Consider the following 13,534-nt stretch of genomic DNA (forward strand, 5'->3'; position numbering starts at 1 on the left):
GTGGACTGTGGGTGGCCTGCTCAACATTTTGGTGGATGTTTCATTCCCACCCCTTTTACTATGACCCTGGTCAGACCACTTTTATGCCCGTGACAGCTTCATGAAGCACAAAACATGGAGCAATACATGGCATGAAATTGGCAACAAAGCCGAGCAAAAGGAGGAACAATTCTCTGGCAGGATGTGTTCACAATATGGCTGATTGGATCTGGAAGCAGATGCCAGCGGCGGGTATTGTCCTGGTGACTGAAAAGACATGACCCCTGAGAAACCGAAGACAAGGAGGCTCTCCTCCAGAACCAAGGGGGAGGGGAGAAGAGGTGAAACCAATGAATAAATCAGGCAATGAAAACCAGGGAGAAAAGAAAATGCTAACGAGGACTTTTTATGGGGAAAAGGGGCAGTTCAGTATGCAATCGCTCCCGCTCCCCAGCTAGCTGAACACTTTCTCAGACAATGGCTTTTTAACAGATGGGAGACCCAGTGAAAGAAGCCAACTTTTGCGCAGTGGAGAATCCCTGTTTGTTTAGTCTGCTGCTGGGCAGGTGTCTGGAAAAAGGCGATCCAGCAGGTTAAGTGCCTTGGTGCCAGTTTAATACAGAGCAGCCAGGATGTCAGAGGCGACTGGTTTTATTGGGGAGGACTGAGCTTCTTAGAATGGCTTGTGAAATTCTGAAGAAAGGAAGCGGGCTGGAAGTTGCCTCCTGAAGTGCCAGCCCTCCTTCTCTGCCCCTTCCCCCCTGCCTGCTCCTTCACCTCTCTCTCACCAGCCCTGGGGCCAAAAACCTTGTTGAAGAGCTGTCCATCAAGTAAAGGATGAGGAGGGATGGGAACACCACACAGTCTGCATTCTCAAACCAATCATCATATTTCCAAACACTTTTAAGCCCATAAAGGCAATTAAGTGGGTTTAAAAGTGGGATGTAATCTTATCTTCATCAAATGGGCTCTCTGAAATTGGACTATGCTAGAGAGCTTTTTGCATTATCCTACAGATTCCAAAGCTATTTAGACTTGATCACTGCGCCAGGAGTTCTTGTCTTGGCTCCCCAGAGTGTCTAGCTCTGTGGACTGGCTTGCGGATTTTGAGAAGGATAAGTGGCTGGTGAGTCTGCAGATCTACTCTTTCAGCTCATTGGTCTTGTTCTTCCAGAGATTCTCAAGAGGGTGAAGGTGCTTTTTCAGAGATGAGATAACTCTTGCAGAAGAAAAGCCTGTGTGTGGGTCTTTTGCTTGTAAAGAGGAAATGTTCAGAAGATTCTCCCTCCTTACAGAAAGTATGTGTAATAGACACCAAAGGAATATCCACCTGAGGAACCTGGGACTTGGTTTCCAGCCTTAAGTATACCACGAGGAGGATATGTTCAAGGGTGAATGAAGGATCTGGTTTGGGTGGGTGGCAGGGATTTTATTCCCTTTTGTTTATGACACGTGAGTTGTATAAAATGCAGACACAATGCCCACCCATCTCCTTACCCTTTACTACCAGCTAATTCTCATGAATCAGTAGTTTATTTGCCATTTTCAACCACTTTATTCCTAGTGTAACAAAGGCATTATCATGTGGGCTGGTATTTGCCTCACTCTGAGACATGATTCACCAGGGTTGCAAGCTTATAACTCAAAGCGACTCTGGTTGCAGTCCTCCACAAGGCAGGGCTTGGCTGTTCATGAGACAAAGAACACTTTGAAAAGATTTGAGAGAATAGTCACTGGAAATTGTAGAAGACAACAATCTTCTCCTTAAATGTTAATAATAGAGTTTAATACTTTGTTTCTGTGCAATCTCATGAAATTCATTTTATTTTATAAGAATTTTTAAAAGGATTATCTTTTTTTGCATGAGGTTATCAATTTGCTATTAATAGCTTTGAAACATGTTGAATGTTTCTAACATGAAAATCAAGTATCTCATTACTGTTATCAAAAACATTTAGTGAGCATCTCCTATGTATGAAGAGCTGGGTGGAAGAGTCACAGGACAGAGCCCTGTCCCAGGGAACTCTGATACTCTTGTCTCAATAAATCATCATTCTTCCATGTCTTTCTTTGCAGTGGTTTAGATACCACCAAAGAGCATGTCTAAGGTGGGGGGGGTGGGTGTTGAAGTACCAATAGGGACAGTTATAATGGGACATTTTGTTGTACTGTTTTGTGCATCTTTAAATGCTTTCCCTAAGTAACAATGAGGTTGACAAAATTACAGCTGTCATTTATTGGAAACATCAATATCAAAGCACTGTGCTAAGTGCTTTAAATGATTTTAAATTCTCCCAGCTACTCTATGTGATTTCTGCTTGTATTATTCCCATTTTATACATGGAGTCTGAGCTTAGAAACTCTAGTCTTTTAAGAAGTGGCGCAGCTTGGATTTAAGCACAGTGCTGTCTCACTTCAAAGGCATATACCTAACCATTTTGCCTTGTTGCTTAGTGCTGCATGGCATGCAAATAAGAATGTATTTATTTGTTTAAAACCTATTTATTGGATATCTGCTCTGTAAAAACAAAGCATATAAAATCACAGGCAAGGTTTTGATTAATAACTAAGTCTTAGGAGGATCCTGTGGTGAAATACAAATGTAGTGAAATACAAAGTGACCAAATCTTTATGTATCTTGTCAAATGTATGACCCAGGATGATGAGAGACAAAAAAACATCAATACCTTTATATTCCAGTTCCAGTTGGCTATGTCTGTTTAAGAGTTTTACAAAATCATTTCAGAATGTTGACAACGTGTGCTTTTACTATCTCCTTCATCAATAAAGCAATGACATCGAAGTCTATTTTAGTCTTTGGTTATTCTTTTAAAGACTATTCATAAAGATTTAGAGTAAGGGTATTAATGGTTGAAATGATTATTGAAATGCCAAACCAAACTAATGCTGAAATCCTCCAGGTAGGCTCTGTCAGCAAGCACCAACCTGACTCTGCATTCATAAAGGGGTTTTTAGTAAAGATGAGAGGTTTCAGGTAGTACATGTCATTTCTATTAAGCTCTTCAATCGGTGGCCTCTCCATGGTTCCTGCATCTCATCTGACATTCAAATTCAGTGTAAAAATGATTCGACTTGAATGAAATGAAAAAGTTATTTTAGATTTACACTAAAAAAACCAGAAATGGAGTCTCCTACTATTTTTGTTATGTGTTTGTGTGGGCTGTGGTTGTATAGTTCTTAACTAGTATGAAGATGAGGGAACCCAGAAAGGAAACTAGTGTTCTTGTCTATAAATGTCAGTTGAAAAAAGAATGCTCAGGTCAAGTCTCTGTGTTTACCAACCAAAATTTGGAAATAGATGATTTTAAGGTCCCATTTAATTAAAATCTAGTTTGAGAAAAAAACTTGACCTTTACAACCTTGACTCCATTCTGTTACACAGCAGGGATTTACACAGATGCTTTTATTGGTGCTTTATAAGTATGTATTAAATATTTGTTGAAAGAATGAATGCACATCTTTTCTTCTATTAGTCTAGACTGTGTACCACTTGAAAGCATAGAACAGTTTATTTTCCTTTTTGCTCTCAGCCATCTGCTGCATACTACATGCTCAATACATATTTGTTGAATGAATACATTTATTATCCCCATTTTACAGACAAGGAAACCAAGACAGAGAAAGGTTAAATAATTAGCCTTGTCACAGAGCTAGCAAGTGGTGGAGAGTCAGGATTGGAATCCTGGTTTCAGAGTAGGAGTTATTAGCCAAAATGATAATGTGTAGCAAATTAAATATGTCCACAAATTCCTTGACATTTCTCTCATTTAGACTTGAGATCTTTGCCTTCAGGCTCCCTTTGAGTCTGGGTCAGTTATGTGACTGATTTGCTCAATAGAATATGTAGGAGATAATATCACAGTTGCTGAGCCTAGGGTTTAAAAGATTGGCTGCTTTCACTTCCTGTCTCTTTAAGGTCCCTGGGCCATGTAAAAAGTCTGACTAGCCTGAGACAGCCATTTTGGAGAGGTCTCACAAGGGTGCCCCAGCTGTGAACAGCTTTCCAGCCATCCCCCCTAAGACACCAGACATGCAAGACACCAGCTGAGTATCACCAAGTGGCCTCCGTCAGTGCTATGTGGAATGGAAGAAACCTCCAGCTGAGTCCTGAATTCCTGACCCATGAAATTGTGAGATACTAAAAAACAATGTAACAATGATGACAATGACGGCACCACCAGCAAGGATGTTATTTAAGTCACTAAGCTTCTGGTAGTTTTGTTATATATGGCAGTAGGTAACTGGGAAGGAAGTCTGTAATTGAATGGAAAGGCATGGAAATCCACAAAGGAAGTATGTAATTGAATGGAAAGGTATGAAAATCCATAAACCTCAAGATTTAAAGAACATCTGTGTGAGGAGAGAGAAAAATAGAACTATTATTGTTGTTGGAAGTTACTATAAACTGCTTAGTCATATAGGTGACACAGATCATGCTTTCTTGACACAGAGGCAAAATACAAAAATGATGAGTGACTTATTCTGTAAAAGTGGAGTGTGTGCATAATCTGGGTTCATTTTGCTAATAATTTTGTCGCTTAAGTGGTAGAGGATGTAACAGAAAACTATTCCTTAATTTCAGGTGCCTACTTTGGTGTCTGACGGGTGTCTCAAATTTAGCATGTCCAGCACCAAACTCAAGGCTTTCACCTTTTCTTCCCCAAACTACTTCTTCAGTTTTACACATCTCAACATATGACAACCATATTTCTCAGGTTGAAAACTTTGGAGTTTTTGACTCTGCCCATATCCAATATTCAATACACCAGCAATTTTATCTATATTATCTACATCCTGGCTGCTCTGTATTAAACTGGCACCAAGGCACTTAATGTTCATAGAAGGGATAGTGTTTATTCTAATATTTCTAGCATTCAGCAAAGTGACAGTCATTCATTCATTGATTTAACAAATATTTATTGAGCGCCAACTTTGTATTAGCTGGCTTGGTTAATCAGAACTGGCCCTTAGGCTGGGGATGGCGCCAGCCTTCCCCAACATCTAAGGCAATGTGGAGGAGGGTAGAGGTGTGGACAAATCAAGGGAAGGAGAAAAGAGAGGGCAGATATGGGGTAGGGGGGCAACCGACATTTTAGTGAAAGCCCAATTCAGTTTTCTCATCTTTAAACGGGACAGTGCGTTACCTCTCAGAGTATGTGTGAGATCAACGGAGACAATGTTAATGAAAGCTTTATAAATTATAAGACAATATAAAATAGTCAAGTTAGTCTGATTCAGACTGTTAACATTGCTCCATTTCTCTGTTTTACTCAAGGGTCTCCAGTGCTCTGGCAATATTTGTTATTATTTTGCTTAAATGTTTTTTCAAGGCTTTAAGAAATAAATTGAAGATGAAAAATAAGTTTAGTTGCCCTTAATACATTTTCTTTCCATCAGGAGATTCACATATGTTTTTCCCTTAACATGTATCCCTAATATTTTGTCCTTTCTTGTATCCACAAACTCCTACACATGAGTCATCGTATTATTTCAAAACTTATGAGAAGGAAGTGTTCATTGGTAAGAGCTTGCTGAACTCTGAGACATTCATTTGCCCATTGGTAGAGAGCAACACGTAAGAAAGTGACTTACCTGAAGTTGGCTGCTGGCAGAGTTGAAATAATCATTTCTCAGTCATTAAGGGCCTGCAAGGTGGTAGGTGCTGATCAGAACATATAATAAATGTCATCCCTGATCTAGAATACAGGAATTAGCAGTTGCAATTATAGGTTTAATGCACATTGTGTTCTACTTGCTTTTAAACATTTTTATATAGATATAAACTTTTATCACAAGTGTTTTTAGGGCAAGACACATGGCTATATTGTATATTAGCACTTTGTTTTTAGCTGTTTGTTCATTCTACAAGTCTTTGTTGTGTGCTAGACCCTATACTAGGGTTTTAAATAAAATAAATAAACAGTGCTAAACCCTATACTAGGGTTTTAAATAAAAGAAATAGGATCTTTTATTTTATGGAGCATATCCATTAGCAAGGAAGACAGTCATTAAACTAATAATCAGATCTGCATCTGATATTTGTGGGCCCTGGGGCAAAAGGACAAGTGGATGCCATGTATCAAATATTTAAATATTTAAAAGTGATAAGCTCTGACCTTGGCCCAGTTCATGTTTTCTTCTGGAACTTCGGAGCTCACACCCTGGGGATTTCCTTGCAACCTGGAGGTTAAAGGAGCCCTGCTCTCTCCCAAGTCAGTCCTTACACCTGTGACCCTGAGTGGCAACAAGGAGCTTCTGGCATAGGGCAAGAAAGAAGGTGGGCTGTGTCCCGGGTCGTGACTGAATCAGACACTGGCATAGGAACAGACATTGCGCAGGTGCCCAAAGAACTGGTCTGGGAGGTCCCATGACTCACTTTCTCATCCCCTTTAAGGCAGTTGTAGAGGAGAGGGATGGAGTGTAGTCATCTGGGAAACCCTGTCTGCTTTGGGTGTTCTGGGGCCAACAACTTCAAACAAAGGAGGCTTCTGCTATCCATTTCCCAAGGCAGAGGCTAAGGTTTTCTTCCTCCTCAACCAGCACAGGCTCCTTTGCTCTCAGCCCGGCATGCTCTGTCCTGCATGGTGCAGCTCGCTCAGCGCATCCCTCTTCCATAATTCACTCAAAAATAGATTGAACTCTCAACCATCTTTCTTTGGAGTCTAAAAAAAAAATAGTGTATTCATTTTGATATTTGTGATATGTGTGGTTCTCTAAAGTAAGGGGCCTAGGATAGAATCCCTCTTGCCTGGGTTTAAGTGCAGCTTGCCAGTAACCTTACACATGTATATGTAGCTACAGGCTGTGAGGGCTATTGGAGGAAGAAGACTGAGGGCTAGCAAGGGGCATGTGCAGGAACCCAGTTTAGAGCAGTGGTGTGTAGTCTATGTCAGGGAAGGCCTCTTGGAGAAAGTTTTATGTCAGCTGAGACTAGAATGTAGGCCTACCCTGACACCTGATTTGAGCAATGTTCTCATGTCAACTAATATATCTCATGGAAAGTTAGACTGCAACTTAGGTTTTTACAAAATGTAATCTTCATGTTTAGTTTCTTTTTATAAAAGCAACAACTATTCATTACAAATCAAGTAATATAGATATATAAGGTTAAAAAAATGACTATTTCCTATAAGCCTACCTCTCAGTAAATTTGAAATTAACAATGTCATTTAATTTTCTCCTAGATTTTTTTTCTCATACATACACTAATTTTTTATGTGCGTTTAAAATAATCACTTATTATTTTGTAATCTTTCACTGCTCCAATATGGGACTCTTTTTCATTTCCATGGTAACTGCCAGTTGACCAGTCACCTACTTTCCAGCTCCCAGCAGTAGGATCCATAGGGGACTGAACATGTCCAATTTGTATTCCTTTCTATGGGGTAAATAAACTGTGGGTAATTAATTGCACCTAAAGCTAAGATCCATATAGTTTCTGTGTCATTTCTGCATTAACCTGTCTTGTGGCTGTGGACCTTCCAATAGGTTGCAAATGATTGCAACTCGGTTATTGTTCCCTTCCCTGATTTTCCATCATCATCATCATCATCATCATCATTTGTTTCCCTTTCATTTTCAAAATAATACCTGAGGTTGCTGTACTTGTTCCCCTTTTCATGCCTGGGACCATGTTCTTTCCCTTTATATTTGTAAATACATTTCAAGCCCAGTTCTGCGAGATATGGTCCAACCAAATAATGAACTCTCTCTTGGTCTTATCAGCTGTTGTTGTCTATGTTGGTTCCAGGACTGAATTTAGAGTCCTAAACCTATATTCAGTTTTTGGTTTGGTCATTTACTGGTGGTGTGAATTTGGATGGGCAACTTCACTTCTCAGTGTCCTCCTTGAAACATAGAATATCAGAGTTCACTTTGTCCTCTCCTTAGGCCTATTGAACGATTACATTGGGGGTGCCTGGGTGGTGCATTTGGTTAAGTGCCTGACTCTTGGTTGTGGCTCTGGTCATGATCTCAGGGTCAGGCTCATGCTCAATGTGTAGTCTGCTTGAGATTCTCTTTCCCTCTCCCTCTGCCCCTCCCACTGGTACTCTCCCTCTCTAAAATAAACAAATAAATCTTAAAAAAAAAGAAAGATTACATTGAGATGAATGTGTGAAAGGTGTTTATGAACTATAAAGTTTGTACCAATATTATCTAGAATAAGTTTCCATTTAACTGAGCAATCACTACTTCTATCTGCTCTTTTAATGACTAATTCCCTAAGAAGCATGTCCTGAATCAAACAACACAGAGGATAGAAAAGTGTGCCCATTTTATACCTCTGACATGGATATGCTTTCTTTTAAATATGGAAAAGTTTTACATATGTATAGTTTTGTATATAGCATCCTTAATTTTAGTATATAGCCTAAAACGTATAAATAACCACCATACAAATATTTCCCAATTTCAAACACACCTTCTCTGTGGATATTCGGATGGTAAGATGAAGGGAACCTGCATTTATAATGAGTAGGCAGCTGACTTTTTTTATGGTTGATACAGAGTTATGGTCTATTATCTATAGTTTGTTGCAAATAATGCCTAGGAAAGGTTTTAGGTGATTCATTGGGTGGTAATTCAAGTCCATGCATATTATTATTGTTAATTAATGATAATAAAAACAATCCAAATGTTGGTACAGGGAGAAGTGACATCAAGTTTGGTAGACTTTCTTGAGAAGGTTCCGAACACCCCATAGATTTGGGGGTTTTGTTTGAGCAGCTTTGTTGACCACTTTGATAATCCTGAAGCCGAAGCCAAGATGAGTTATTACTCATTTAATGTGTAAGCTGTTTCCTCCCGCACCACCCCTAATTGTAAATTATACAATCTCAACCTCTACAGCCAGCAATATCTGACTTTATTGCTTTCCATTTTATGAAAATTAATTACAGTTCACATTCTGACACTGAAATTAAAGAGTAAGCACTAAATCTTGTACACAACAATAGGAAATTAAGAGAACATTCTTTATTATCAGAATAACGGGGTGCTTGTTTTTCTTCTCTTAAGGCACTGGGCTATGAGATAAAATCAGATTTAAACAAACATTTTTCCTCCTTAACTTGTGTCACTGCAACTTGAAAGACAGAGTAGAACTATGCTATTTTAATTAAAAAACTCTGGCTCTCTATTTTCTCTTGAGGGACATTGTTTTCTGATAGCACTATAGGTAATGAAACTCTGTCCTTATAGGCTCTGTCTTAGTAGAGACAATAATGGACAGTAATGAACCAATTTGACTGGATTCTATGAATGCCTCCAAAAGAAAAAAAAGTTCTGTAGAGAAAAATATAAGCATAAATGGCAAAAAGATTGAGATGAATACATGGTGTAAATATGCTCCCTGTGGTTTCCCTTTGACCACAAGTTTCACAAGGGCAGCAATCATATATAATATCTAACTTCATAAGCATTTTACAGTTTGTAAAGTATTTTCAAATATAACATTTTATTTAGTAATCACAATAATCCAGTGACAAAATTATTTTATTTACTTATTTATTTTTATTGAGGTATAGTTGACACACAAAGTTACATCAGTTTCAGATATACAACATGGTGATTCGACAAGTCTGTATGTTATGCTGAGCTCACCACAAGTGTAGCTACCGCCTGTCACCGTACAATGTTCTTACAATACCATGACTCTATTCCCTGTGCTGTAGCTTTTATCCCCATGACTTACTCATTCCATAACTGGAAGCCTGGGTCTCCCACTCCCCTTCACCCATTTTGCCCATCCTCCCACCCCCTTTCTTCTGGCAACCATCAGTTTGTTCTCTGTATTTATAGGTCTGTTTCTGCTTTTTGCTTGTTTGCTTATTCACTTGTTTTTTTTTTTTTTTAGATTCCACATACAAGTGAAATCATATGGTATTTGTCTTTCTCTGTCTGACTTATTTCACTTAGCATAATACCCTCTAGGTTCATTCATGTTGTCACAAATGGCAAGATCTCATTCATTTTTATGGCTGGGGAATATTCTATATATATATATATATATATATAATATATCATATACCCATATATATCTCAGTATATACCATATATATGATATATTTTCATCTATCAGTGGACACTTGGGTTGCTTCCACATCTTGGCTATTGTAAATAATGCTGCAATAAATATAAGGGTACATATATGTTTTTGAGTTAGTGTTTTCATTTTCTTAGGGTAAATAGCCAATAGTGGATCACTGGATGGTATTTCTATTTTTAATTTTTTGAGGAATCTCCATACTGTTTTCCACAGTGGCTGCACCAATTTCCATTTCTACCAATAGTGCACAAGGGTTCCTTGTTCTCCACATTCTTGCCAACACTTGTTACTTCTTGTCTTTTGATTTTAGCCATTCTGACAGGTGTGAGGTCATATCTCATTGTGGTTCTGATTAGCATTTCCCTAGTGATTAATGATGTTGAGCATCTTTTCATATGTCTGCTGACCATCTGTGAGAAAATTATTTTTTTTTAAATATATCAAGCAGTAGTGTTTACGTAATATAACTCAGTAGTTTTCAAATATTTTTTTGGCCATGAATCCAATAAAAAACATTATAATAAACTCCAATATATAAAACACATAAAAGTGGGGGTGAAAAGGTAGAAGGTGTGAGGCACCTGTTCATTCTCCCCTATTCTTAGCTACCATTCTTTGAGGCACTTCTGTGGCAATCCATGGAACATAGTTTGAAAACTGATGGCGTAAAATTTAAAGTGCTCAATAAATGTTGTTCAAACAGCATTCACTGAGTCCTTCTTGTATACAACCACATAGTTACTGAGAAAGTTCTGTCTTTCCTGTTCCTGGCCCAGTCTCCTTCTGATAATAAACAGAAGGCATGACTTTGAGAGGCTGTAAAATAAGCATGGCACTGGCGTCTGTTCTTGCTTTCCTAGCTAAAAACTAAATGTGAGACTAAAAATCTTTGACAGGTTTTATTCCCACCATTATGAAGTATGCTGCACTAGATATTTACACAATTTAGGGCAGTGCTTTTAGTGTGTGTTGAAATTTATCAGTACTGCATCTTGATACTCTTATGTTCAGAGGTATGTTGATATTTGCCAGCGCAAATAAGTCAATGTTACTATATTTCATGAATCAAGTGGTGATAACTGCAAGTTCTCTTACTATGTGGCTGATCATCCATGTGACCCTCCCACTGGAAAATACAATGTGTTGTAATGTTTTTGAGCTGCCAAGTTTTGAGTAACAGAATTTTTTTCCCCCTCAGCAATATTCATTGACATACATCTGACATTTTGGATAAGTGGTATGAGTCAAACATTATGGTTAGAAACCATCAAATGACCTCAGTTCTGTCTCCATGTTGGAATTACAATAGCTACTCTCCATAAATGAGTCTATGGATTTAAATTTCATTTAATTAATTCAAGTAAATCCATTATTTTCATTGAGTGTCTACCATGTGTCAAATGCTATGCTAGCTGCTGGGGTAATTGGTGAACAGAAGAGACACATACCTGTCTTCTGTGAGTTTACAGTCTGGTGAGGAAGCCATATAAATAAACAGACAGTTACTTGTGAATAATGTGAAAACTCTTTGAAACAACACAAGGTCGTAAGTTAAGACTTTGAGGAGAAATTTAATTCAGTCTTAGGAAGTGATATTAAAGGAATTGGTGTTAGATACATGATAAAAATGGTAGGTATTGGAAAGGAACTTCTGGAATAGCACAGTGAGGAGCTAGCTAACTAAGCCTTTTTATCAAAAATCAATGATAGAACTGGATGAAGCTTTCAAAAACATCCATTTAAGGACTCTAGAAATTGACCAGAAGCATACAACAAATTTAGAAACATTTATTCAAGGAAAACAACTCAATCTTAAGTAACAGTGGGATTTTAGCTCTTCAGCTCTATTGGCATAGAGATTCTACCAGGTTAGGGTAAGGTGTAAGAACTACTTGAGGGGGCTGCCTTGATTTGGAGCAGGTGCATGCAAATTATAAACAGTAGCAATCTCAGTGGCGATCAGAGAATTCCAGGTTCACAGCTAGCTTGAGGTTGTCATTGAGTCAGGTGGGGTAAGCAACAGACCAGCACACTGGCTAGAAATTCAATAGGGAGATCTGGGTAAATGAGGTAGCCATAGTGAGCCTTCATGAGCTCTCACATATCTCTGGTGGTTTTGAAGGATGTGTGCTAGTAAAAGGCTATGCACATTCCCAAGAGAGACGAGAAAGGGCCTAGTTATTGTACTGGCTCCTGGCTCAATGTGAGGCCTAGAGAATGCTCAGGGGAGACATCCAAAGACCCAGAAGAAAGCAAAAGCAGGATAGACTGACTGAACTTTGAAAGTAATTTCTGTCTCTTTATGAATATTTTTTATTTGATCAGTCATTGTTGTTATGCCTTCCTATAAATTTTTCCAAATTTGTCAAGGCATAATTGACAAATAAAAATGGTACAAAGTATGTTTTCTGATCCAGCGCTATTAAATTAAAAGTGAACAACTGAAAGAAGTTTTGGAAGTGTAGGAATCTATGGAAAATTAAAAAAGAAACACAACTAGGTGTTCGAAATGGAGGCATGGGCTGCAGGAAGATGGCAGCTCTCCTGCGACGGCATCACTCGTGCCAAGCAAAGCTGCCTGGGGTGACTTTTGTGATGGCGCTAAGAAGGCAATTGGCGAACTTTCTTGTACAACTTCTATGGAGTGGGACATGCAGGGGGTGAATGGGTTCTCGCCGCTTGGCCCCACAGGCCTGGGGGCCGAGGAGCCGCCATCCGGCTCACAGAGCTGCAGTCTGTGCCTGCAGCCCAAGAGGCACGTGGTATGCCAATGCTCACAGTGCCACGCTGTGCTCACTGGCTCTGTGCACCTAGCATGGGACCCATCGTGGTCCCTTGAGGCTGTGGTATTCTCCAGAGTCATAAATAATGTGGTTTGGGAAGCTCCCTTCCTAGTTGGCCTTGTTAAAAGGCAGCACTTAGAACTTTTTATTCTGTACTTCCTATGGGATTCCCATTGGTTTGCATTTATATTCTACCCATGCTGCCCTGGCTGCCTTCAGAGGTCACTTGTGCCTTTCAAGTGACAAAATGGTGTGCTATCTCTTAAAAACAAAAGCTACAGCAAATGCATCTGATATTCACAACTTCTTTCTACCACAGAAGGTTGCAGAACCTGAAAGAGAAGATAATATTAACGCCTACTCAAATTCATGGATGAAGATTCTGAAGGAAGTAACTCCTGACCAGCCCAAGCCAGAAAACTGATCCAGAATTAAAGCTTAAGTATCAGGGTCAGGCCTTATTACTATCTTCAGCAACAGGTGCTGTTTGATCAATTCTCAAGAAAGATTTGCTTCAAGAATGGATGAGAAATGTGGTTTATTATGATTATCTCTAGGCTGATTTCCTAAATGATTTATGAAGCTGTTTCCAGAAGATGAGAAACTAAGGAGACTTCTGTCCAGGTGTTGTAGTTGTTTGCCTTAAGAACTTATTTTAGCTTGTCATTTTCATAAGTACTTATTTCTGAAAACATCTTTTACT

General features: G+C 38.8%; 1 protein-coding gene across 1 annotated transcript in view; it reads left to right on the top strand.

Moving 5' to 3' along the window:
* Positions 1-13,255, top strand: part of LOC110591389 (protein Mis18-beta-like) — a 64,338-nt gene extending 51,083 nt beyond the window's left edge. The window contains 2 exon segments of the mRNA XM_044913094.1: positions 12,549-12,950; positions 12,952-13,255. Coding sequence (XP_044769029.1) covers positions 12,549-12,950; positions 12,952-13,255 — 706 coding nt within the window.
* Positions 13,256-13,534: the final 279 nt, after the last annotated feature.

The sequence above is a fragment of the Neomonachus schauinslandi genome, chromosome 2 (genome assembly GCF_002201575.2).
Source record: "Neomonachus schauinslandi chromosome 2, ASM220157v2, whole genome shotgun sequence".
Taxonomy (NCBI): Eukaryota; Metazoa; Chordata; class Mammalia; order Carnivora; family Phocidae; genus Neomonachus; species Neomonachus schauinslandi.